This window comes from Phasianus colchicus, chromosome 11 (genome assembly GCF_987193195.1).
Source record: "Phasianus colchicus chromosome 11, bPhaCol1.hap1.1, whole genome shotgun sequence".
In the NCBI taxonomy this organism is placed as follows: Eukaryota; Metazoa; Chordata; class Aves; order Galliformes; family Phasianidae; genus Phasianus; species Phasianus colchicus.
The window spans coordinates 6,728,039-6,755,254 of record NC_143446.1 but is presented as its reverse complement, the minus strand read 5'-3'; the positions used below and the strand labels follow the sequence as shown (position 1 = coordinate 6,755,254).

General features: G+C 40.4%; 1 protein-coding gene across 7 annotated transcripts in view; it reads right to left on the bottom strand.

Annotated features, from left to right (window-relative positions):
- The window catches only part of FBLN2 (fibulin 2), a 106,726-nt gene that overhangs the window by 18,212 nt on the left and 61,298 nt on the right, over positions 1–27,216 (bottom strand). For 6 of the 7 annotated variants that reach the window (XM_090148128.1, XM_090148127.1, XM_090148123.1 and 3 more), the window contains exons 3-8: positions 17,653–17,764; positions 13,685–13,814; positions 10,037–10,223; positions 8,234–8,440; positions 5,861–5,977; positions 5,313–5,414 (exon numbers count right to left, since the gene is read on the bottom strand). In XM_090148128.1, coding sequence (XP_090004254.1) covers positions 5,313–5,414; positions 5,861–5,977; positions 8,234–8,440; positions 10,037–10,223; positions 13,685–13,814; positions 17,653–17,764 — 855 coding nt within the window. Of the gene's footprint in view, positions 1–3,070; positions 3,212–5,312; positions 5,415–5,860; positions 5,978–8,233; positions 8,441–10,036; positions 10,224–13,684; positions 13,815–17,652; positions 17,765–27,216 lie in introns of all 7 variants that reach the window. The other variant, XM_090148129.1, reaches the window with a different exon arrangement.

Sequence of the window (27,216 nt, the reverse complement as noted above, 5' to 3'; positions counted from 1 at the left end):
CATCCTTATGGCACAAGGTAGAGGGAAGTGAGGTCTGAGTATGTTTAGTTACACCCTTTTGTCTTTCCTACCAGTTACCCATAAAATCAAAAGTGCCATCTGTCTCCAGTAGCAGAAACAAGAAGTCTATAAGATGTTTGGCAGAACACTGGGTAAAAAAAAATATTTTCACTTTCAAACAAATTTAATGGCCAACACTGAACAAGAACTGTCTTCCAGCATGATTGAGACTGCGAGTTAGGACAAGGTTTTATATATAAAAATGGGAAAGAAGAAAAATTAATTTAGTAAAATATAAAAAACAAGTTATACAGTTAATTTTTGAGAAATATTAGCTCTATATGTGTGGCAATGTTCCTCCCCTTATGTCAGTAAAAGCCAGAATGAAATTTAATCATATAATACTTCTCTTTCTCCTGGAACTGTTGTTGAGCACAGGGGCACATAAAATAGATATACTCAGCTTTCATGCATCTAAGAAGCTGACATTTTTGCAAAGGAGTATCAGCATTTACCTACCACTGTGCTGGTTTTTTTTTTTCAGCACTTACTTCCACATTAGAGTAACATTTTTGCTCTCTAGCTTCTCATGAATTCTTTCTCTTCAAATACCATCAGCTCAATTTGTTTCATGGAACACAAGCTGTTTTATTTAGATCTGTCATTATTTTGCCACCATTTCTTAGTGGCTTTGCTGAGGTACAGTCCCTACGGGTCAGCAATAAAATGACCACTCACTGCTCACTCTGGTGGGAGGAAAAGTTTTTGCATGGGAGATGCACTCTCATCAGTGCATCTGGGTGGTGGTAATGACTTTGCCTGAAAGTCACCAGGAAAAGCAATCCTCGTTAAAAACCCCCAGCCTGGCTCTGAGGAACGTGGAGCTTTTATCCCTAAAGATATTTTAATGTCTTTTCACAGCATCACACAAAGCCGGTGTGCTCGATTCAAGCAGCTGGTGGCTCTTCATTGCGCATGACTGGCTGCAGGGAATTCTGGATGCCTGCTCCTGAGTGCACCTGGAATTATCAGCTTACAGAGTCTGACTAAAGGAAACTCAACAAAGAAAAGGTTATCAGCTGTTCTGTCGCCGTGCAAGGGCTGTTCCTCCCATCCCTCAAGTATGCAGTTACATAATGGTAACAACAACAATTTGCAAGCAAATGAACAAATCTTTTTTGAGACGGTTCAAGATGAAGCACAAATCAGCTAAGCTGGAAAAGGATCCCCTGGGGAAATATAGCTGCAAATGAAGCAGTTGAACAAATCAGGAGGGTACAACGTGCTTGTGGCATTCCCCTTTGACCAGAAATGTAGGAAAAGTGTCAAATACAGCAAGCGTTCTCCAGGCAACACTCACAGAGCAGAGCTGCATAGAAGCATGGAGTGAATCTAGCCAACAGGAAGAGAAACATCTACGTTTCCTAGGTTGTTTAACAAGGAAACCTCTTAAAGAACTGACCTGCATCAAAGAAGCAAAGGGCTCTGTTATTTAGTGAGGCAGAAGAGGATCTTTAGCTTTACAAATGGGAGCTGTAGCTTTTGTTTTATTAGCAATGCCTGAGGTGTGCCTTGCATTAGTCACAATAAAACTGGATAATAATGTCACGAGATAGAGGACAGGAAAGGAAGAAAGTGAATGAAAGGAAGCACTTGGCATCTTCTGCAGCACCTGCTGAAGTTGCTGACAAGGGTGAATCAACTCAGCTTCAAAACACTGCTGAGAGATGCAGAAAAGGACAGATACATCACTAATGCATACTCCAGGAAAAACATTGGGGGATTAATGGCAAGATCTTCAAAAGCAGAACGCAAGGTGAGGCAGCTCCTTCAGCTGCTCACTTGCCAGACCTTATGCTCAGCAGCATGGTATACCTGCAGCAGGCTCTGTGAAGCCATGAAGAAACCGTGCAGACCAGCCTCTGCAAGTACCACAGTCCATCTCACAAGTCAGTATTGTATTACAAAACGTATCCTTCCTTCCAGTGGCATTCTCTCAGCCATTTATTCAAAAAAAACCAATTTCATTTGTTTTGCATGCTTATCAGTGTACTTTATTTTAAAAATCAAATTAACCCAATTTTGACAGTTTAAGGAAACCCAGAAGCTAGTAAGTCAAATTTCTACTCTAGACTATGAATCTGTATAAACTTCACCCTCACATCCTCGTGCCATATGATGCTCATTACTACACTGGGATCGCAGAGCTTTAAAGGATAGGAAAGAAACTGAAGCTGTGACACTGAGAGCGTGATGGTGATAAAAAGAATGTTAAAAACACTGGGAGAAGGACACAGATGGAAGAAGGTGAATGCATTCACCCATGACATTGTAGCTATAGACGCCAGTGCTTTCATCAGTGACAGGTCTCCGTGCGCTCTGTTTTTCCAGGCATTACCACATAACACTACAGCAGATCAGGCCTGTGGAAAAGTACCCAAAACAGAAATTCTTTCATAAGCACAGGTCCTGCCTTCTTAAAGAAAATGAAAATCTCCCAAACACGCTTTTAAAAATAGATTAGTTCCCTACAAGAACATTAATAGCAGGGATGATATAGCAAAAGTATGATGCATCTTTGACTTTTATACAAGAAATTTGTGCCAGAATTATCAGAGGACTAATCCGAATTTTAGAATTCCAACATACTTGAACAGATCTTTTCCACTGCCTGGGCCTACGCAGACTTCTTTGGCTTTATGAAGTTTTGCTGTTTCCTATGTCTGGGAATTTGGCAGTATGGACACTGTGCAAGCAGATCAACTGCTATGCAGTCAGTCCACTTTAACAGTCATCAGTACAGCCGTGCTCATCAAGGTTATGAACTTTTATGATTTTCAAGCAAAGTTATTTGTATCCTGAGGATGTATTGCTAAGGAAAAAGCTGAACAGCATACAACTCATGATGTTAAGTGGCTGAGCAAGCCGTGCACATGTGTTTTTACTAACTCATATTGAAATGTCATATGCAAAGATGGCTAGAGAAAATTTTAGCACAAATGGTTTAAATGCATTGCAGAGCATGGAGAATTATGATGCTGTGGTGAACCGTTTATACCTATCATCTTACCAACACATTCTCTATGCCTGTTGAGTATAAAGCCCTCTGAACAGATCACTCTGTGGTTGACACAGTAGAATGATCCCAATGTGTTCACACATAATTGTCCTCTGGAACAAGCGTGAGCACCTGTGAGGCACTCATCCAAATCTGTATCAACATGTTGCAACCAAAAGGGAGAAATAGAATTCTATTAGAACAGTTTCTGAAATGAAACAACATTACTTTCACACTGGAGATCTCTAAATGAAGTGCCTTGGAGCTACCACATCAGCACTTGCTATAAAAAACACAGTGTTACGCTGAACACACAGCTGGAACAAACCATCAGAGATCATCTAGTGCTTGCTCATGCCTCTGCACCCTTGTCATCCCAGAAGGAGCCCTTCTTAAAACAGGTTGCCCAAGGAGGCTGTGGATGCCCCATCCCTGGAGGCATTCAAGGCCAGGCTGGATGTGGCTCTGGGCAGCCTGGTCTGCTGGTTGGTGACCCTGCACATAGCAGTGGGTTGAAACTAGATGATCATTGTGGTCCTTTTCAGTCCAGCCCATTCTATGATTCTATGATTAAAAGTAGGCAGTGACACAGATGTAACACACACACTTCCCAGGTAACCTATTCCAGTGCATTATCACCCTTACCATCAAATACTTTTTAAAATGTAGATTATAAATGTTTCCTACTAAAATTGAAACTCATTACTTCCAGTGACATTCCAGAATTTCTTCACCTCCTGCAGGAAAGTGACTGCCTTGAAATGTCCCTTTTGATTCTGACATTAATTAATCAAATTAGCTTCCACCACAGTTGAGTAAGCAATGCACAGTGAATATTTATCTGGTGATATTAAATTCCTATTTTCTTCACAGGCTATCTGGAATTCCATCAAAATGATTTGTTATTCAATAAGATATGAGATTAAGAGGGATGTGGATCACTTGTGAGCAATTCTGAGTTCAGAAACTTCTACTTGCATTTCACTGCTGGCTGTTATTGTTCTCATACTTACAGATTTATAATAAAGGTATGTCACAGGGCATTGCTTCTGACTCCAAAATCTTTCTGGTGCAAAGACATCCTTTGTGACTAAACAAACATGTCAATTTAAAATTTATATAATGTGAATTATAATGATGCAGCCTTGAAATTCACTGTTCATCATGTGGATGCCTCAATTTCAGTGTCAAGTAAAACCCAGGGAGCTGTACCAGCTCACAACAGCACATTCATCCTACCAGTGAAGCTTCAAATTTTCAAGGTAAGCAAAAAAACCCAACAACAACAAAAACCCAACAGTCAAAACAGATAACTCAGCAGATCTGTAGCTCTGGGAGGGTTCCTCAAGGAAGCCTACATTTTGTCAGCTTCTATTCTCAGGAAGAGAAACTGCATGTCTTTAGCTGAACAGACATAGCCTGAGGAGAAGAGGCATTGGGAAGAGGCACCTAGGAGGGCTCAGAAGTAGTTTGAGACATGGGGGGAAAAGAGCATAAAACCAGGCTTGTCTTCATCTGATAATAGGCAGACTGCATAGACATGCTTCAGAAGTTAGTTGAGAAGCAGTCTTGGTATTCCTTGGTATTTGGCCCTCTGAGAGCCAAATGCTCTCAGAGGATGTAGTTTTCTCTGTACTGCAATTCACAGTACTGAAAATAAAGACTCCTTAAGGAAATACCTTGAGGTCAAAGACCATTGGGATCTACTGACAGCATTGGTGGACAAAGTAAGGGCAATGGGTGTCATCTAGCTGGCCTCGTGTAAGGCTTCTGACATGCTCCCAGACCACATCCCTATCCCTAAATTGGAGATGGATGGATATGAAGGATGGAATTCAGGGTTGTGGTCAAAGGATCTATGTCCAGGTGGAGCCCTGTTGCAAGTGGTGTCCCTCAGGGGTCCATCTTGGGACTGGTGCTCTTCAACATCTTTATCAAGTACACAGACTCTGGAAATGGATTTAAACTGAAAAAAAGGAGATTTGGGTTGGATGGTAGGTGGAAATTCTCTATTCAGGGTGGTGAAGTACTGGCAAAGGTTGCCCACAGAAGCTGTGGATGCCTCATCCCTGGAGATTTTCAAGACCAAGACAGATGGGTCCCTAGGCAGCCTAATCTGCTGGGGGGCAATCCTGCCCATGGCAGGGGTTGGAACTAGATGATCTTTAAGGTCTCTTCCAACCTAAGCCATTCTCTGATTCTCTGATTCAAAAATGTTTTAGCTATGTCTCTGTGTTGAACCTCAACCACTTACCTTCACAAGAAATCCCATCAGCCATGATAGTGTATCCAGACAAACATGAGCATACAACATTGCCTTCCACAACACGGCAGATGTGCTTGCAGGGGCCGTTATCTGTACAAAATAATATTGCAAAATACATTAGTATTCACAACACAGATCAGCTGAAGTTACAAATGTCTGGGTCATCAGAATATACTCCCATCTTAGACAATGGGGAGTGCAGTTTGTAAACAACCTGTCCAGGAATCCCTAATCATTACTTACAATCCTCCTATTACACAGAAACACACCTGTGCCACCTCTATTGTTTAAGTTACACTGCACAGCTGAGGTGGTTACTTTAAACTAAATAGCAGGTGTGTAATAACCCTGAAATCAGAGTACAGCCTCCAATTACCTCCTCAGGTTTCCCTTGATAATTCCTCAGGCTGACACTAGAGGTAAATAACTGAGGATGTGCACTGAAATCAGATCGGTGAAGGGATGTGCAGAATTTTCTTCTGGCTCTTCAAACATTCCTCATCCATTTGCATCTGCAATTTATCCCTCTGACATACCTTTACACTTATCCTGCTCTTCTTGTAAGGACACAATGAGAAGAGGCTGAGAAGGAGAGGCTGCTGGGGGAATAGTGGCTTCTACTTCCAGCCTTGTCACCTGCTCTCGGTCAGGATCTGTAAGGAAGAGATGCAGATCTGGGTTAGGGGTGGCATCATGTCCTGCAGGAACGCCACGGTAAGAGTACCAGTTGCATTCATCCCATTTCATTATGGTTTGTAGGAGAAAACATTTTTATGACGTGGACATCTATGTATGGAGCTGAGCAGTTTGTTTTGCAGGGTGCCAAGTGTTTGATGTGAACAAGTGTAACAGTGCACACACACACAGTGCTGCAAGTTAATGGAGATGCTCACAAACATCATGGATACGGACTAGGGAGTTTGGTTGGATAACTTCCATAGAGTAAAATACATCAACATCTAATGAATCAAAATGATTTTTTCAAATCATGATTTATTTTAAGGATAGTGGCTGTTTTTCATCTGGAGTAAGAGGGAAAAAAAGCAGAACCCAAAACAAGTTCAAACTTTTTCTGTATTTCAATAAAAATGAAAAGCAGATGCTCACCTTTAAAAGGATACCCTGCAATGGCTTTTACGAAGCCAAGTGGAAGACATAACAGCTGCTGTCATCAAGATTTCTAGCAAACAGTAACTTCAAAGGTATCAGAATGGGATTTTGGTTTGTTGTGTTTTTTTGTTTTTTTTTTTTAAATTATTATTATTTTAAAGAAGCTCTGTTACATTGCTAAGAGTAATCCAGCTTCTAAATATCATCAAAACATAAACTCAAATCCGTATTTCTCATCAGCCAGGGAAAAACATGACCCAACAAACAGTGACAACAGTAAACAAATAAGTGCAAATGCTATACAAGTTTTAGGTGGGGAAGAGTGATTTCATCACAAATAAAACAAACCAAGAGTGATTTCATCACAAATAAACCCAAACAATGGGCCACAATACAAGAAAAACCAATGGAAGACACGCGATTATGGCATATCCAAATGCCACAAGGCACTGGGGAAGGTAGAAACACAAAACATGGCATCTACCCACAGGACAGCAGTGTGAGATTTAAAGATGTCTGATGAAGGCCTCCACACTCAGAACATGACAGATGTGCACATACACAGGGGAATGATGAGGAGCAAAAGGCCAGAATGCCACACTGGCAGGAAGAGCACGTATGCTTTAGACATGGATAGTGAGGGAAGTGCCCTGCAGTTTTAATTGGACTCAACACGACGTGATGACAATAGCAATCCATCTACACTTCACTCTGCCTATGCATCTCAGCTGTGTCATTCGCAGTCCTCTCCCCCACAGAACTCTCTGTCTCAGCTGAGCTCTGTAAACCCCTCTACACCTCTTGGCACAGCCATAAGCACTGCAGTCTTGCAGGTCTGCCAAGAATACTGACTCCTCAGATACAAGATTAACCCAAATCCGCATTTCAACGGACTTAGTAATGAGAGAAGCAAAGCAAAACAAAAAACACAGATATGCTCCAGGTGGATGATCCAGCCAAATTTTGCAGAACTAAAATAAGAACCACTTTCTTTACCTCTTTTGGATCAGGCTCTTTCCCCAGAATTTTAATACACATAACAGAGCAGACAGCTGCTGCAGAAACGCTGTCAAACACATTATTGATGTAAGTGCTGTAACATCATGTTGAGAAGAATGACATAATGAATGCTCATTATTTGGCTTGGGCAGAAAGAATCTGAAGTCTGAGGAATTTTGTCATGGGATAGCAACACTTCTTTTGCTTGTTAAGTAATTGAAAACACTTGTAACTAATCTAAGGTTTCAAATTTTTAGGTTATCTGATTTGAAATCTTGCCATTGGAAAAATCCAGACATCAATACAATTACTACACAATAAATGCTCTTTTCATGACTTCCTCTACAATGGACATATTTGGATTTTGTATCACTGAAAGATTTTAATGATTTAAGATAAAAATTGAAGTTCGGGAAGTAATGCTGTGTGTCTGAAGTGAATAAGGTTTGTCTAAAGGAAAGCCAACTGTGAAAGAGAAAATGATCTAAGGAGAAAAGATATTCTATTAACAATCTTCACAATTCCTTGTCTGAAAAGTGGAAACAGTCTTGCTTTGAAAACATTAAATGCCCACCCTGATGTTATGCCACAGATACACAAAAAATGAAACACAATCTAAGTTTCCCAGGGTGTTGTTTTTCTTGACATCTTTAACCAGCACAATTTCCAGGGAAAATATCCCTGTTAAAAACTTTACCATCCATCTACAAAGAAGATAAAAAAAAAACAACCTTTGCTAGATCAGTAAAGGCAGCAGAAGGCCACTATTGTTCACAGTGTTTCCTGCTCACATTCCTCACCTGGAGAGCAGCTGGTCCCATCTTCTTGCAAAGTAAATTCTGGGAAACACGAACACTTGTAGGACCCCACAGTGTTTATACACAAATGCTGACAGAGCTCCCCACCATACAGAAGACATTCGTCCAGGTCATCTCCAGGAAGGTTATTTGACAGTTCGGCTTCATTACTGATGGACAGAGCTTCATTGTGATCTTCCGTCTCTGAAACTAACACAGAACAAAACATGCTGGTTCTCTACCAAGTGCTCTGGCAGTTGGTCTGTACAGTATGGAGCATTTGTTCATGCACACTCCAGATACAGTAAAATCTACCCAAAATAGTTAGTTACTTCATGGACAGGAGAAAATGCATCCATCCTGAAGATAAGCCCAGTGTTGAATGTCCACTGTGTCTTTCAGTAGAGATGTACAGACAGACGTTTCACAGGAGCCACAGAAAAAAAGACTGATGTTGGGAGGTCACAAGCTCCCCTTTCACCCTAACAAACACCACTATCACCATTTATAATACTATACCACACTGAAGCCCCATCTGAACTGCCTCCGCTGCAGAACCACACTGATAATTTCAGGAGCAAAGGTTAACCAATTAGTCTGGGAACTTTTCAACACCACTACCTGCTGATTTATTAGCTAATTCTGCAGCTATCATTACAAATATTCTGGGGCCCACTTAAAAATGACATCTTATCTATTGTTTTTGATCACTGGCAAAAGCACTCACCATCTTTCATCTCTTGACCAAGTTTAGAGAGACTTTGTGATATTAAAATGAATTCTTCAGTGAGTTTCACAGTCAGCTTGTCTTAAACACATACACATGAATTTTGTTGCTCAGTGAAATCTCTGCTCAGTTGAAATAAATCATTACTTATTTTGACAAGAGAAAATAAAAAAAAAGAACAGCACCATTTATCTCATGAGAAGAGAATGGACAAAATGTGAACCCTTGCCTATCCAGGAGGTTACAAAACAACTCATGCATGACAGGTGGCTGCAGAGTGATGCTGGAAGGAGCGTGATCTTGGGCTCAGGGAGAAAGCATAGCTGTTTCAGCTCCACGTTTGTCATGCTTCTTTTGTCACACTTCATTTGCTGCAGGGATTTGACTTAGTTCTTCAGCACTGCTAACTTCACATGTTGAAAGAAAAAACTGAACTTGCAGTGCTTTGGGACTTCTCCAGTGCGTGCACCAGGACAGCTCCTGTAACATTCAGTAGCACAGTAGGAAATCTGTTCCCTGGAGGTTTCATTGCTATCGTAATGGATGGGACTACTTTGTCTGGAAAAAACTCATGGTTCATTTCAAACGAAAGCTTTCAGGACAGCTTCTGCAAAAAGGCAATGACAAACTTCAGCTTTGCTTCTTACAAAGGATTGGTGGCTTCCTGTCCACCAGTGGTCAAAAAAGATCTTTGAGATTAATAAAGAAAAGGAAAAAAAAAAAAAAAAAGAGAGAGAGAAAAAGCTACCATATAGGTTGCACTCAGCTGGTCTTCATGTTACACACTGCATGTCACCCAGAAGAAGCAGCACTTCTGTTTGATGTGCAGCAGGTCTCTGCACTGTGCAGTTCAGGGGGGAATAAATCACTGAAGGGAAGGAATGTTTTGAGGATTAGAAACACCTACATATATGTTTTTCTATTTCAAAACAATTTTTATGAACAAGTCACTCTAAACTTGGTCTAGAGGAAAGGCAAATGTGCTGCTACATCACTACTATTTCCCAGCACCTCCCCAGGTGGCAGCATGAGATGGAGCCTGCATTTGCAATGTCTTCAAATTAAAAATGGACACCTACTCTTCTCAGGTGTTGCAGTTGGTGAAGGTTCAGGATGCTTTTTTATTTCTGGATGGATGAAGTGATCTCCACCTTCACAGCAGGACAGCATCACGTGGCTGCAGGGGTAGCCCAGATTTATGTTGGACTCACAGGTTTTCCCCTCACTCCTTAATCGCAGGCCCAGATTGCAGCAATCACAGCATTGCTGAAAAAGAAAGAGATCATTACTAATAAGGGTTTCTTCAGGGAAGAGCCCCCCCACACACCTGGAACTGATCTTCACTTTCCTTAACAGTGGAACATCTGGAAAAGCACTTAGGTTGCAAACATCAAAGCTTTACTTGTGCTTGTTTTTGCCATCCTTGCACAAGTGGATCCTTCATAATTAAGACACCCACAAAGTCTTGCTGTTACACCAATTTCAGGCATTCCGCATGGAAGGATGTAGCAGTGCTACAGATTGCCTTTTTCCAGCTCTTACATGTTGCTTTGTTTACAGTATATTAGTAGCAAAATAATACAGATCCATACATCTCTGCAGTAGATCTTGAAAGATGGCCTGTTGCTTGAAGCAGTGTGAAAGAACTGTAAACACCTTGCATAGACACAAGGAGCAGCAGCAGCCCCTGAGCTCTGTTAGTGGCACTATTTCCCCTACAGCACACTGCTCTGCAGACCCACTGTGACCTTCACTTACCTGACTGTCCTGGATCCCATCCCACCAAAGCAATGCCTAGAAAAAGGCCAGGAAGTATTTTATGACCTATTTGCCTTCTCTTTCTTTCCTGAGTGAACCCAAAGCAGCAGTTTCACTGTTAGGCTGATGCAAAGAGGCATCCCTTGAATGCAGTCTCTCCTGCAGCTTCTGCTGCTGCAGGCTGCAGACAAAAACAGCCTTGTGCTTTACTCCAGCATGTATAAGCCTATTGCACATTTAGGCCAGAAGTGTGTTAGACAAATTATATCAAACCCCATATACACTTCAAAAAGTCCATACTGTATGCAAAATGGATCCTTAAGCAAGCAAGGAAGCTGAGGAATTGTCTGCTACAGAGACATACAGAGGTCATAAGTGAATTGAAAATGTTTGTCTGGATTTAAATAGAAATGTCCTGACATCCCTAGCACAGAGATTTAAGATGCCTTCACTCTGACTGAATAGTTATAAAATCCAGGCTCCTTCCCTCTGCAGCACTTCTGCTAATCAACACACCCAGCTCAGCAGTGCTCATTTGGAGTTTGCAGCTAAACTCCAAGCACCTCTCTGAACCAAGAGAAGTGATTTCAGCCTATTCAAACATTCAGTCTCTGAGCAGGCGTCAGACACATAAAATGAAGGCCATAACTCAAACTGGCACCAGTTAGCTATGTCAACGGAAAGTCCAAGGGCTGAACAGAAGAAACTGAACTAAGCTCTTCCTTCCCAAGAGAGAGATTTCTGACTTGAGGAGAGCGAGGAAGAAAAGCACTGTTGTAAGGGTTGGGCGCAGTATGGGAATGGAAAAGAATCATGTTTCATGATTAACAATCCTAGATTGGCATCCACATTAAAACCAAGTCTGTCTCCACCAAGGAGACAGGAAAACTTGCTCGCCAGCAGCGTGATGTGCAGAAACTCTTCTGCTGAGTCACTTTCTTCAAGAGTCAAACACTGCAGCTTTAGAGTTTCTTGGGCATTTCACACATACTGTGTGTCCCTTGAAAACAGCTCACGCTTTATGTCCATGACTTTTATTCTGAAAGCTCCCCAAGCATCGCTGATAGTAGAAGTTATTCACTGTTCACGGTTGCAGACTCGTGCTCCCCTGAAGATTTGGCTTTTTTCCCCAAGATCAGACTGACATCTGCACTCAAATGCATTTGTGAGAAGTTTACAGCACAACTCCCGAAGATGCTGAATTACTTTTTGACACTAAAGGGAGTAAACCATATGTCCAAATTAATCATTAAAAAAAAAATCTAACTATCATAAGCCATAGTCATGCTAGAAATTAAGAAAAACCCTGTTTTCATCCAGAATCTCCACATTCAACTCAATTCAAAATTCTACTTTCCGTAGATATATTTAGTTTTCATATATGTATTTCAACTTCCATATTGAAAATAAAAGGAGTTACATATAGTATATATTTCACCAAAGTGCTGTAAAATGTTGTAATTTTTACCATGAAAAATGTTTGTTTTTTTTTTTTCAGACAGTTTTGATTCACAGTTATCCCATGTGCAGGCATCACAGAGGGTACTAAATCAGTCACACACTTTTGGGTTCACATATTTTCCAGATGAATACAAACGTCTCATTTTCTATTAGAAAAAAAAATACGCACTAAAAACTTTCTTCCAAAAAGCAAAAACTTGAGCAGCTTTGACTTTCTGTTATCCAACTTAGGGATTTCACCAGAATTCTACAACTCATTTAACAACAGATACAACTATTTCTTCACTGACATGGTGAATCTTATCTTTAGAACCGTTGTGTCATTCACAACTTGCTCTGCTCCCACACGTTTATTACCTGGAAGTAAAAGCCCTGAGAACATTACACTGCACTGGTACAAGAGACTGTTCTATAAGAATATTTTGTGACTTGCTTCAGCTAAAATAGGAACGATGAAGTTTTGTCTCCCCACTCGCTCCTAGGAATGGCACATGCAGTAAGACTTACTTATGCCCTGGCATGCAAAAGACCCGTGGTGAAAACCTAATAATTCTATCACACTTCAGAATTATTTTGTCTGCTTCCAAATGCAGAAATTCTCTTTGTATGCTAATGGTAAACTCCAGGCTTAAGTAGACAGTAGTTCTGAAAATGACAAATTGGCAAAACTAATTAAACTTTAAACTCTGGAGTAGATGCTCATGCACTTTGCTTTTCCAGTGAAGAGTTATCCACAAGAATCACCAGTTTATAAGAACAGACAGAACTGATGAGTTTCCTGCTGAGACAACAGAAGCTGCACTTAAACTTAGATATAGCTGTGTAAATTATTATCAGAGTGAAATTAATTCTGAAATGTAACCTTCTGGTAAAAACAAGACAAGCAAGATGCTGAATCTTCAAACTGGTTTAAATTGGTTTGGCTCCAGTGATTCTCATAAAGCAAATTTCATTTATACAAGCTGAGGCTGTGGCTTGTGATTTGTGATTTGAATCGCTGGTTAATGGTCTGCCATTGCTTATGAACAAAAGCTTCCATCATCATCTAAAATACTTGTTCATCCAGTCCTTCGTTTTGTTTAAATGAGAAATGAGGCTGCAATTCAATATTGTACCCAAGCAAACTGTTCAATAATGGGTTTTCCCATTATATCTTCGATTGAGTTTTGTCCTGTCATTTTCTCAATAAAAACCAAAATGGTCTTTTCAGCTACTTGCAAAGAAGGGAGGCACAAGAAATACAGCAAGTGAAACCTTAAAAACAGAGATGAATGTAGTTCATATCAACATTACCACGAAGTTCTAAAAGAGGCAGCATCATCAGGCAATTGAAACCTCAACACTAACAGCCAAAAACCTGTTGTTCTGCATAATTCCCTTGCTCCACTCCTGCAGCTTTATAGGTTACTGAGTTTCATAATAACGCATGAAGAAATTACTGCTGAATGCATGAAATGAAGCCTACTCATATTCACATCAAAAACTCCAGAAGCAACACCGCAGCTCACCTTATATGATGATCCTCCACAGGTATCGCTTTCCTCTGGTCCACATGCATCTCCCTCCTTTGCAGCAATCATGCCAGCCAGGCAGCTGTTCTCCTTGACGGTGGAGATGCAACACTGCTTCTGAGCGATTCTGCAAAGGATCACGGAGGGCAAACGTTCACTGACATTCAGAGGACATCAGGATGGGATGTAAAAAAACCCAGAGCTACTGGATTTGCAATACATTCCACACATTCAATGTCTCTTTGACATAAATGTCAATACTAATATAGTACAGTTTATGCCATTGAGCTTTGCAGGATGTATTTTTTTTCCTTTCTAATAAAAAGACGCACTGATAAAGGCTCATAAGGTCAAGTGCTGAGGTTACTGTCTCTCAGTGTCTGTCCATCAACATACCTTACATCTCATACTTGTGCAACAGTCCCTCATCCCCTTCACAGGGGCCTTCAGAAGGTTTCAGAAAAGAAAACAGAAACCTTTTTCTCTAAAAATCAGGGAAAGGAAAATGCACCAGCACACACCTCTTCAACAGCCACAGGACAACAGCTCTGGACAGTACTAAGGACTGAGAACCTAAATTTCCTATGTATATAGCTCTTCAATCAAACATGTAACAAGATGCACTGAAGGTCAAAATGAAACAAATTTGAATCAGAAACAACAAAATTCCCAAATGAAATGTAATTAAATTTAGTTCATTACCTACTGACTTTGCTAGAGCCTATTTTAAAATCTACAGTGGATTTTCCACCCCATCAGAGAGATGCCTGTTTTTTTTTTCCATTCGCATACAAAAGGGCAGACACAATGATCACACTTTTCCTTTGGCTTTGCTCCCTGGATCAGCCCACTGACCCATGCACCATGCAGACTGGCACCTCAGGAGGGATGCCTGGTCCTGTGATAGCAAAGGGCTCTATGATGGGAAAAGTGAGAACTGGGAGCTGCAAGCTACAGGGAGTCTCCTTGATAGGTTATATTGAGAAGATAAGCTGTAGGCTGGGCATTTGTGAGAGTGAAATCATTAAACCTCAAATGAAATCCTGTATTTTCTTACAAGTAAGGGTAGACTCTTGTTTTTGGGCAGATTTGGTGGTATGAAGGAATTGGGTGTTTTTTCTTTTCCTAAGAGCAAGGTGGATGTCTGTTGCTGATGCAGAGTAACAGGGCATACTGCCTCATGGGGTCCCTCATAGTGGTGAGTGAAAGGTTTACAAATTCCAACAACCAGTCCCTCAAAGCAAAGCAACTGCCCTGCAAGAGAAATATTTGCAAGCAAACAATTTTTGTCAGTCAGATACTGTTATCACTGCTACAAAATACTGTTGTCTTTGGAAACAAAAGCTATTCTTTTCTAAGCATTTCCAATTCAGAGCTTTCAATCTAATGGTTCAATTAAAAAAAAAATAAAAAAATAATAAAAAAGAAAGCTATATCTTTTATTCCAGTTGAAACCAACTGGTGACAGCTACTTGGCTACTTTCAGAATGCCAGTGGTTGGTTTGTCTGCTTTACATCCATACGTTTTTCTGGATTCCATAAGAGAAGCGTAACCAGGCAGTGGTGGTTTGAGTTTGATTACAGGAAGGGGATTGCCACCACCACATGCTTTGCTTTCTAATCTACTATTAATTGCCAGCTAGAGAAATATATGTTTTTTTTTTGAGCTATGAATGGTTGTTACCCAAACACATTCAAGAACAAGCAACTTACATATTACATCTGACCGGTGCAGCAATGCCACTGTATTAAACTGATATGAGTGGCTAACTGCAATGAAGGGGTCAGCAAAATCACAACCCGTACAGCTGATGCTGGTACCACACAAATAAACATTGCTCTGCTCTGATAACACACTGCAGTCGTGAGATAAAAACAACTAAATGGGGTCAGATGACATTTCATCCAGACCGACATCCTGTCCTCAATACAGCCCGTGGTGCACGCTCTGCAAGTAATTTTAGATCTGGCCATCAGTGTCCCAGGGTTTCCTGTAACTTGCCCTTTTTAAGTTCATTCATCTAGATGAATTTCTACTCTTTCAACTTTTTCCTGGTAATCCCAGTTACAACAAACATCTCCTACATTCCTACGTAATGACTTCCCACTGTTTAACAGTACCAACGTTGTCTGTATCATCAATGAAAACAGACAAATCACATTAAATAAAGATTTCAGATAAGAAATGTTTGTTTTACTGCATGACATTTAAGAGCTCTGGATAAAACGGAAAGACCATAAAATTCACACCACTGTGCAATGGGGTTTTGTATAAAACCTCTGTGCAGATCAAAAAATATCAGCATGTCCACGACTGAGAAACACCTCACATTCTTCTGCTCAAAGGAAGTGGGGCACTGCACTTTATACATCACCTTCCTCTACCTGCCTGCTTTCAAGCTCTTTGCTAACCCTAGCCTGAATACTTCCAAAGGTTCACCTTCATCAATTCCAATTAACATATTTCCCACGCTGCAGTTAGTGTTGTTAACTACACAAAGATAGGCTAAGTCAGGATGTGAATAGAAAATGTCCAGAGCCATTGAGGTACATCAACAGCTTCAACATTTACGTTTTTGCCATGTGAAGACTCCACGTAGAAAAATTCATCTTTCAATGCTCTGAGGTCACCTACAAAACCCAGATTTAGAAATCAACTATCCCGAAAGAACGGTGACTAATTCTTGCAATTAGCATCCATTGTCTGCTTCTTAAACTGTAGGCACTGAGCTGAGTTAGCAGCAGCTCAGGAGCTTGTGCTACCTGCAGGGAATCTGGCACACAAGATGGAACTCTGGGCACACAGATATGTGAATGGTGAGCAGCTCCGCGTGCTGGCACAGCTTCTAATGAAAGCAGCAAGATTCTTCTCTGCTTTGAAGTTTTTCAAATACTTGTCTACATTAAATGTACCTTTATACAGGATATTTAGAGGTGTTTCTTAAATCTTTAAAACTGGGACAGAACAGAAATTCTGAAGTAAAACAAACGAACTTCTGCTCGCATATTCTTTTAAATCCCAGGGATTCACAGGGACTGAAACATTTAGGATCTGACTTTTTCATCTAAGCTCAGCTTCATATGTGCAGGTGCAACTCATTAATGTATTGGATTTGCACTTGCTTAAGCTGAGGCTGGAATTTTTTAATCTATCTTTACTTTGTGGACAGTGGTGTGTATGGGTTATGTTATGTCAGCTCCCAGTGAGGGCGGATTTTCATCTCCCAGTAACAAAGGTGCAGTGATACAAACTTTGATTAAAAAAAAAAAAAAAAAAAGATTTTGCCAAACTTCTTTAATGCTGAGAACACTGGGATCACTCTTAGAGGAATCCACCTGCTTATGTTGGATCTTTGGATCTCAGCTTTGCAGTCAGCTCTCCCTGAAGCATGTTTCAGTGGCGGGGGAAGAACAAGAGATGGATGAACTGCAGCTAGCGTAATACATTGTTCACGTTTCTCTGTACCCATCTTCTTTTTCTTAATAAATTCAAACCTGGCACGCTTGCTCAGACCAGATGCTACTGATACCAGCAGTGTTATCAATGGCTGAAGTAGCAGCCATTCAAACTGGAAAGTAAACACGCCATTTAACAGTACAGATAATCGTTGCCTTTAGCACTTGCCAAACGGAATACAAACACATTTAGATACTTTGCTCTTCTCTTTATCTGCAACTCCACAGATGTGCACAGAACTTGGAAACAAAAATATGTGCTCTGCTCACATGAGAGGTAGAAGAAATGTTATTAAAAGGCTTTTGCTCTGACTGGATTTTGAGGAAAGGGAGGAAGAAATCCTTCTCCCTATTTTACCATGGTATGTTGCAGTCTATCAATAACTTACATCAAAAAAATAAAACAGTTCCCAGTCTCTTGGACATTCCATTGACTGGACAACCACCTAATTTATTCCAAAAGGCTGCTCCCTACAACAGTACTACGTGATTGGTTTTGACTTACGTACCTGCAAATATCACCATCCGCTCCACTGATAGGAGTTTCTGTGCACTCCCCGTTGTCTATAGCCCACTGCTGTCCAGCTCCACAGCAGCTCTCAATCAGTTCCTTTGTAGAACCTGTACAAAACACACACAGTGAATATTTGGTGTAGAATGTATCGTGTTTGGCTCTGCTTTCTTAGTTGAGAAGATATTTTAAATAACAACTGGTCAGGTTTTTTATACGTTTTATTTGATCATATGCAAAATAATTTCTTTTTAAAATACCAAAGAATTATATAATATTAACGAGCAAAGGAAACAGAGAGTTCGCAGCAAGTGGCTGTCTGCTCACTGACTCCGTTTGAATCAACAGAATTTGGCCTTAATCAACCTTGGAGTATCCAAGCTCAAGCCAAACTGTACTCAGCTGCGTTCTTAGAAATCCAAGTTATTTAAAATAGAAACTTGCATTCATTCTTACATGGAAGTGTATCATTAATACTACTTACACTACAATCCACTGGACTGGATTTTAATCTTCAGTTTTACAACAGTGTAACCCTCCTCCCTGCCGAAGAATAACTTGGCCAATGGCCACTATCATAACATAATTCTTAACATGCTGGAATTGTATGCATACTACTGCAAGAGATATTTTAGTAGTACGTGGTGTACTTAGTTATATATTGGCTTGCAAATTCATTCTACTAGTGGCAGATATGGAATCACCAGCCCTCTGCCCCAGAAACACGACAAATGACCGAAAGACAACATTGATACTAGCAGTACCTTGGTGGAACGATCACCTGCTCGTGTCTTTCAGTGTAGCATTAGAGAAACAAGACAGAGTTTTAAATAGAAGAAAAGACATAACTGCCCTGTAGACAACCCGATCTGATGCACTTGAAAAAAAAAAACTGAAAAATGTTGTTTGGCCAGCTCCAACCCGGAGCACATGGCCCTGCTTCCACCTACCAGATCCCAAACTTTGGGAGCAGTTATAAAATGTTGGGCAAGAATACAGTTAAGCGATTCCTTTCAGAGAGACAGGAGCCATGCTATAAATGCTTCAGGGCTGTGATTTCACAGCACTGGTATACATGTCAGCACACATAATAAAGGCAGTGCTTCAGACTAAGAGGCAGTGGCACTGCGCTGACGAGTTGGAGCAGTGCCTGCTCCCTTCCATCTGAAGTGCTCCACTTCCCTTAAAATCCATTTATATGGAGATAAGGAACAATTTGTGCATGTTATTAATCCTCCCAGGCCTGTCTATGGCATGGATTGTTACCATGAAGAGGAACCAACACAAAAGCACCCTGAAGCTGTGCCTCAAGATGAGACGTAGACGTGTGGAACAACGTAATTCCAAGGTCATCCCTCAGCCTCCTTTTAAGTAAACCTCTCCCGAATCAGTTCTGCCTACAGTGGCAGGGCAGGCCTCTTTCTCTACAAGGGTTTGGGGAAAAATGCCCCTGCTACAGATGGCACTGCTGAAGATAATCTGCTCCCTGATCTACACCATCTACACCCTGACTTTTACACCAACAAAACTAAAGATTTGGAAAACAGTCTCAACTAGACTGGCCTTACACTATGTTGATCTTATTAGGGAACTGGGAACTGCATTCAGGCTCAGAGAACACCTCTGCTGCTATCCATCCTAACAGAGAACTCTCTCCTCCTGCATTTATGTTAGATGGCAACCTCTCCAATAGGCCACATTTATTGAAGTTAGCTGAATCCCCTCTTTTGTCTGCATTTGGTATGTTGTATCAAACCATATATATATATATTTAAATCTAACACAACTATAAATGTTTGCTTAACTGGTTACAATTCAAAACATCTGGGTATCCATGGTGCTCAGTTCAGAAAGAACTGAGTTCAGGTGCTCAGTCAGTGCTCTACACTACCAGAACATTTCTGCTGTCACATTCATAGAAGTTATTCCATTTCAGACAACAGTAGAATTTTATGTATAATCTTATAGAGCTAAATGGCCACTGGATCTCAAGATCAAGGAGTTTAAATGATGTGTAGTGCCATCTTCAACATTAAGAAATTTGGTACATCTGCAAATAATAGAAAACTCCTCAACAATAAACGATTCCTTTGTACTTGCTGCAGTTAATTTAGGAGACAGTATTACATTTTGGAACTGAAACTGTAAAGTTCTCATCACCAGCATGGCTTGCTTTAGAAGAAGCAACTAGAAAAATTAAATATATATTCAAAATATGATGCTTTCTATCACGACACATCTGTTTATGAGAAAACCACTTTAGAAAACTGTATCTAAGGGAAAAAAAAAATAAGAAAGAAAAATAAAGTATGCATGTTGTATTAGTGACTGAGATCTTGCGGGATAAAAATGAGCAAGCTGCATTTCCTTTGGCATGCTTTGATGCCCACAGGGTTCATTTTGCACACACTGTAGCTGTGCCATAACAGTCCTGAGCGCAATAGAGTGGAGCAGCTCTGAGCACTCCAGATGGAGCCCTGCTGGGGATGGTCTCGCCATATGCCTGTGCCAGAGCACTAAGGACGGGCAGGATGAGAGGAGCTCAGGGCTGAAGGTGAAGCTCACTGCCTTGGAGGTGAGGGGGCTCTGCATGGCTGCTGCCTGGTGTCCTGCTTCTGCTGAGCAGTGCGGACCCAGAAACTCGCTTCCAACAAGGAGCCCACTTGGGCTACCTACTAGGGGTAAAAATATTTCCATTCTTTAATTACAGTTTCCAGTGAGTAGGGAAAATGGTCCATGGAAAATAACTTTTTGTCACTAACTCCAATGGATGGAACAGCAGTAATCTCATGGCCCATAGCAGCAAACACTGTGCCACCTATCGCCCAACCCTTCAGTATGTTTTGGCAGTGAATCAACCAACAGAGATTCCAGAAAAGCAGTTAATCAGTTCCAACAATGGACAAGAGGCAGGGTTGTGCTTCCAGGAAAAAGAAACCATGCTTTTTGTGCCCACAAAATCCAATCATGACATTCCACGTGTTTACATGGAGAAGTGAGGAAGCACAAAAAAATTCCTGTGCACAGATCCTGAGTCTTGAAGGGGAAATGAGGCTGCACCTCACTTTTTTGTAAGTTTTACCTTGTTTTCTTGAAGTTTTAGGGGGAGAGGCAACACAAAGCAGACTCAATGCTGTCTTTTAGAGTCTTAAAGTTGTGTTACATATAAGAGTTACTATATGACATGAGAAGAATGATATCTGCATTCAGAGTAAGCAGAAAATACAGCTGGTACCAGATAATTACGGAAAATTACTACAGAACAGTTTTTCAACACAGTTTTAATTCAATCCCTGGTAGAAACACCATTAATTTTACCAAGTGTTGAAACACATCCATAGCTACAGTGTTGCTAGTTTAAGAACACAGCAGAATTACTAATCTATATTGCACTATTCTACTTGATTTATAATTCAAATAAAAATGAGCTACTCATTCCTCACTAAAGATTCAATATCAGATTGCCTCATTGAAGTGCCATAATATTAAGCAGTCATATTTACAAAATATATTGCCTTTTATTATGATCTTGCGAATAATTAAATCTAGAATGCAGTTACAATAAAATGAACAAGCTATTGCATTTCATCTCAATCAAGAATTTAAAAAACTGAATAATTCATAATAGGCCTTGCAGTCATTAGCATGGATTTATGAGATTTTGATTGTGCATTAGAGAGAACAAATACATACAACTAGATACACACACAAGACTGAAGATCACAAACACTGGTTGGAAATTTTAAGCTGTATGTATAACAGACTTTAAAATACCTAGAATTTTGATGGGATTTTTGTTTATTTGGGGCTTTCATGATTTAGAAGTAAATTTGCATCTTTGAAAGCAAATTCATTTGAGAAAACCATAATCCTGAATATTTGCTACACTGTGTGCATTTTTAATACTTCATGAAGTCATTTAAGAAGATACCTCTTAACAGATAATTTACTATTTATGAATTTCTTCACTGGAAAAAAAAACAAAAAGTAATTTATTTCAGGCTGTACTGCAAGATGGCATCATGTCTCCTCGCTTGTTTTCAATTTACTAACTTATCTCCTACAATTATCATTCTACATCACTTTAAAGATATGAAACTAAAGCACATTTTGGCCTAATCTCAAAACACTGTGTATTGCCTTCTAGAGACATTTATAATTTAATGCAAATATTTACAGAAACGTTTCTCCCTCCAAGGAATTTTAACTCATCCATCTCTGTGCCTTAAAATGTCATGCTGTCCCAGCCCCCAGCCACGACCTGATAAGCAGTGGGATGGCTTCCTATTGACTTGGGGTCACATTAAGGTTTTCCATACCCACACAGCTTTTATGTGCTGCTTCCAAGGAAGCACATCTTCAATTCAGAAAAAAACTGACATATGTGCTTTTTTAAGAAGTTTCACTGAAGCTCAAGCATTACACTGGGGAAAACACACAGTTAAAGGTTACTAGATTATATTTTCCCCGCACAGTGAACCATAAATTTGTTAGAATAGTAAAGCAGACAAAAGAGATTTTCAAGAGACATTCCCCACCAAATTTTATTCCCCAATATTCACAGACTATGCTCCATGAATTGTGAAACATCAGCCAGCTGTATGGCTGATCAAGCAGGAAAAGAATATTTCAGCTTTTTTTTTCCAAAGCTTTCTGACATTAAATCAAAGTTTCACTGATTTCAGCTTCACCTGAATTTCCACTCAGAGCATTAACACAATTTAACACCTCTGATTTCTTCCATTCTCACTTGGGGTGCAGAACATTTGCACCAATGAATAACTCCAGTCGTGCAGATACCCATTCTTTCAGTGAATGCACAGACTCACTGACTGAGCTATTACTATATTCTTGTCCACCATTCCCCTGCTCAAAATGGTGTTTTTTTCGACCCAGCACAAGGCAGATGAACCATAGTCTTCTGCTTTTCCTCAGGGCAGATGAACCTTCATAGCTTTTCCTCAGAATCACACCAACCAACTCATCCACCTCTCCACTCAAGAGCAGCACACGCGTTACATTTTGGCTATTAGCTTTAACATTACCCAGATTTCATTCATTTAAAATAAGCAATGATTTCCCTCCCTACTAAAAATAACTGTAGGAACCATAACACAGTGAAGAGCTTTAGATGATAATTTTTGTCAACAAAGAGACCCAGATAAACACGCATATTGCAGGGGCTTGGGCACAACCATGTGATCCAAGACACAGCTCAAGTTCAATGGCAACACTGTTCACAAATACAGATTTCCATTACATAAAGTCACTGCACCACGTTCCAGATGAAGCACAAAGCACTGAGATAAGCAGTATTTCAGAGGCTGAGCAACGTGTTGGGCCCTGATCCCAAGCAGCTCTCTCCCTAACACTGGCTTTAATTTATGCTGTTAATTGCTGGACTCAGGTACTCATGTGTGAAAGAGGCAAAAATCACAACTGAGCTGAGCGCTTGTTCTTTTAATGAAGTATGTTGTTCAGCTGCTACAGCAGAGGAAAACAATATTCCTTAAAATTATAGTACTCATTTTTTGGGGGAAAATAAAAACAAAACAAACAAAAAAGTAATCAGAAAACAAAGAAGAAACAAATGAAATAAAGAAATTAGTTTGTGCACTAGGATTAATAACTAGGATGTAGAGTCTTCCAGAAAATAAGACACTCAAATTAGAACACGTCTTCATTTTGAAGGACCTCATTGCTCATCCAGACGGGAAGCTGACAGCCGCAGCCCTTAAGCTGGAAAGAAATGTTGAAAAAGCAACTGCACAAACTGCCCATTTGCAGATAGGGCACAAACCAGCCCCATCCACATCGCCTGCAGCAGGCCAAGGGAACAGCCCAGCTGCTGGGTGCAGGCAGTCAGTGGGTCTGTCCAGTGACACCCATGACTTCCCAAGGCACAAAGGCTGGCTCCCGATTCACTGGAGTACAGCACCAGCATTTATTAACATCTTATTTAGTGTCAAAGCTCATCTGGTGGGATAGATTGCCCCTAATCACCGTCACTCACCAGAAATGAGTGCAGAAAGAACCAAAACATCATTAGCTCAGAACAGGAGTGGTTTCCACCATCTTTACATCAGCACACGTGGCTGAGGAGGGGATCAAAGCACAGTGCTGCTTTTCCTGCTTAGCCAATGCTCAGAACTTGCTTCCCTCTTCGTTATTAACATTAAAAGAAAAAAGTGCTGAGATTTTTATGGCTTTATGTCTATCTTCCCTTTTAAAGGAAAGGATATCTAGAGACCTGTACACACACATATCACAAGAATTATTTGCTTGCACAGGAGAAATAAGGCATTGTATTTCCTTATCAAATGGTTTTCTGAGAACATAAATTCATATATTACAGCAAATAATGAAGAACTTCAGACAGTGATTAACTTCAAGCAGTTTTTGAAATAGTGAAAAATACCTGTTTGCAGTGGGACTTTTATCTGCTCCAACTTCTTCCTCATTTAAAGATTTAATAAATAAAAAAACGTACTCTAGCTTTACCTCCTAATAGGCTGTCATTTCTTATCTTATCAATAGTTTGAGAGACTTTATTAAATTCCCTCACTGAATTTCACCATTTGGTTGTGTGGTGTAACGTGTTCTTCTCTTGATTTATCTGAGACAGCTAAGAAGACATTTTAATGAGGAAAGGTAGAGTGGAGAAGAACATTTATCTTGGCAAAAATAGGGGAGGGAGGGAAGGGTGACAACACAGCCCTAAATCCAGCTGCTTTCACTTGAAACAGAACTATCACTTACATCATGAGGACTGGTTAAGCTTTCTTCAGGACCCGTTCCCAGATCCATTAGCATATGGGTCATTCTGTGCAGGTTACTGTAGGCTCCTCAAAGTGACTCAGTGTTCAGGAGCATACTTGACCCTAAATCTTACTGAAATGAAAGTTGCTCCTGAGTGTTTCCATGACCAAACCCTCAGTTAGCTCATTGCTGGGGAGGAGGTTTAACCCACCTGTGCTCATTAGGCTTTTAGGCTCCTCTCGTTGCAAATAACGAATAAAGCAGATTGCAAGAAAAATATAGGCTGAGCTGAGAGTTCAACACACATCTCATGGCTTCAGTCCAGATCCTAATCCTTCTCTCCTCTTTTCCATCATCCTCTTCCATTCCTACTGGGCTCAATTTGCCATGCCATCATCACAGTAATGCAAGGGTTGCCTTCCACACTTGCAGCAACCTGACTTCATTTTGAACTGCATGCAGCAAAGCATTTTTCTACCTTTTCCACTTCCTCTTCAGTCACCTGTGTCTCTTTAGAAATCCTTCCCACCATCCACCCATGTTCCTGTTATATTGCCTTTACTCCTTGGGAGGCATCTGCTTTCCATTTCAGTCTGAAAATGCTCTGTTTCCTACATTATTCTTTTTTCATAAATTCCTTATGCTGGCTTGCTTGGCAAAATATGAAGAGTTGTGTCTGCCCAAAGGCACAATGAAAAACTGGATAAAACAAACTGAATGTTCTCATTTTACTATGCACTGTACAATACAGACATACATCAACACAACCTCAGCCAGGATTGTTTGGCAGATTTTGTTCAAAGTGTGAATGAATAGCAACCTTATATTCCCTCAGGCTTTAGTTCTGGATAATCCTAGTAAGTCAAAACTTGTATTACCTGTGCCAGAGGTCAGATAATTTAGACTATGTTTGGTCTTTAATGTTTCCATGACAGCACCCTTTATTAGCTCCAGGTTGAAAGGGGGGAGGGATCCCAAAAAACCTAGCTAAATACATTCTTTAACCTTTCCTCATCAGCTAAAAACTTAAACAATATCTTTCTGCCTTTAAAAATTTGACTTATTTGGATTTATCCTTCTGTCATTGAATTTAAAGTGCAGCAGCACATACACAATCATCCTTCAATTAGCTACTACAGTAACTCAAAGGAGGTATAATGTTTCTTGCCCTTCAGCGTAGCCTTGGCTGTATTTACCTCCTCAACGTTTTTTCCCCAGATATTGCACAGAGTGTATTTGTGCTGTCTGTTAGCTTTCAAAAGAGCTGGGGCTATGGAAAGCCTGGTTCTGATTATTCTCGCAATTCCTGTGTAGAGGATTTTATCTTGGGTAAAGAATGCTCTTTGCGTGTTCCTTTTTGTGGCTAGGTAGGCTCCTTCCTTCAAAGCTGGCATTTCCACCAGCCCTGCTTAAATTTAAAGTTAAAATTAAGAGGAATAGGACTAATCAGGGGATGTAGTCAGGGACAGGCTGCCAGAGCACTTGGGAAACTTGGGGAGGATCGCTCAATCTGCTGCAACTCAAGCATTTAGTAATGAAAACACTTACAAACGTGTTCTGAGTTACAGATTGACCTGAGGTTGTAATGGTAAATAAATTACAGAAAAAAATGCCCCCTTATTATTTTAAATTAAAAAAAATAATAATAATAAAAAAGCAAACAAAAATAAATAAGCAAACAGATGTGTATGTTAGGTTTTGATTTCAGGTTATGCGCTCTCCTACTTCTGTGTGTTAAAATCATTTATTTCGCCAAGCAACTATTAAAACCCCCACAGTGTGGTTGTAGGGCTGGCCATCCATCAAGACACGCTGATGTGTGAGAGTGTAACAGTGAAAAAGGTCTGAGGCCTACGGACTGGGAACACTGGTCAAGGACAAACCAAACTACTTTGCTATTCTGGAGTTCAGTTCCCTAAAAGTGCCAGCAAAGCTTAATTGCAAAGAGCCAAGGCACAAGGGAACTCATTACAAAGAGTCACATGAGGCCAAACCCACAGTCACTCATCTTTGGTGATGCAGCTGTAGGCTGTCAGGTAGCTGTGTACTGGAAAACAAACAAACAAACACCACAAGCAGATAACCACTGCTTTATCTGCTTTGATCAGTACACCTGCACACAGCACAGACTCTGAATATGCACTGAGCTGCATTGTAGGAGACCCTGTGCAGAAACTGTTCACCGTAAGCACTCTTAGATTATTTTGTGGAAAAAAGACTAAAATTTTCTCTCTTCACAACCAACTCATGCGAAGAAGAAAAAAAAAGTGAAGTCTATCATAGAAGCCATTCACTGTGAATAGAATGCTCATCTCTATTAAGAACCACACTGAAACAAACCGAGGAGATGCATTCACTGACTCATCACCAGCTGCTGGTGTCAGCTCGTTTTCTCCGCTACATTTTTCAATACAACTTTGAAAGTAACTTAATAAAGTACATTAACAGCAGACACAGCAGGCCCAGCCAAGCAGCCTTGCACACCTTGAGAAGGTTAGAAACGGTGAGATGACACGCTTCAGGAGCCTGCCTGCTACCCGTGAAGCACGTGCCCTGCATCTCTCTTAGAACACGGCTGAGGATTACTCACCAGAAAATTCAGAACATAGGAGTAAGGGAACCACTGAGTTTCTAATTAGTGCATAGGGATCCTTAATCTGAGCAGAAGAGTCGTAGGGCTCCAGCCTTCCTTATTTGGGTATCCTACTGTACTCCTTGTCAGGTTTATAATTATAAATTAGATTGTTTATTTATTTTATGGTGTTCTGAAGAGCTCTCTCATTTCCTTTGGCTTTTCTTTATG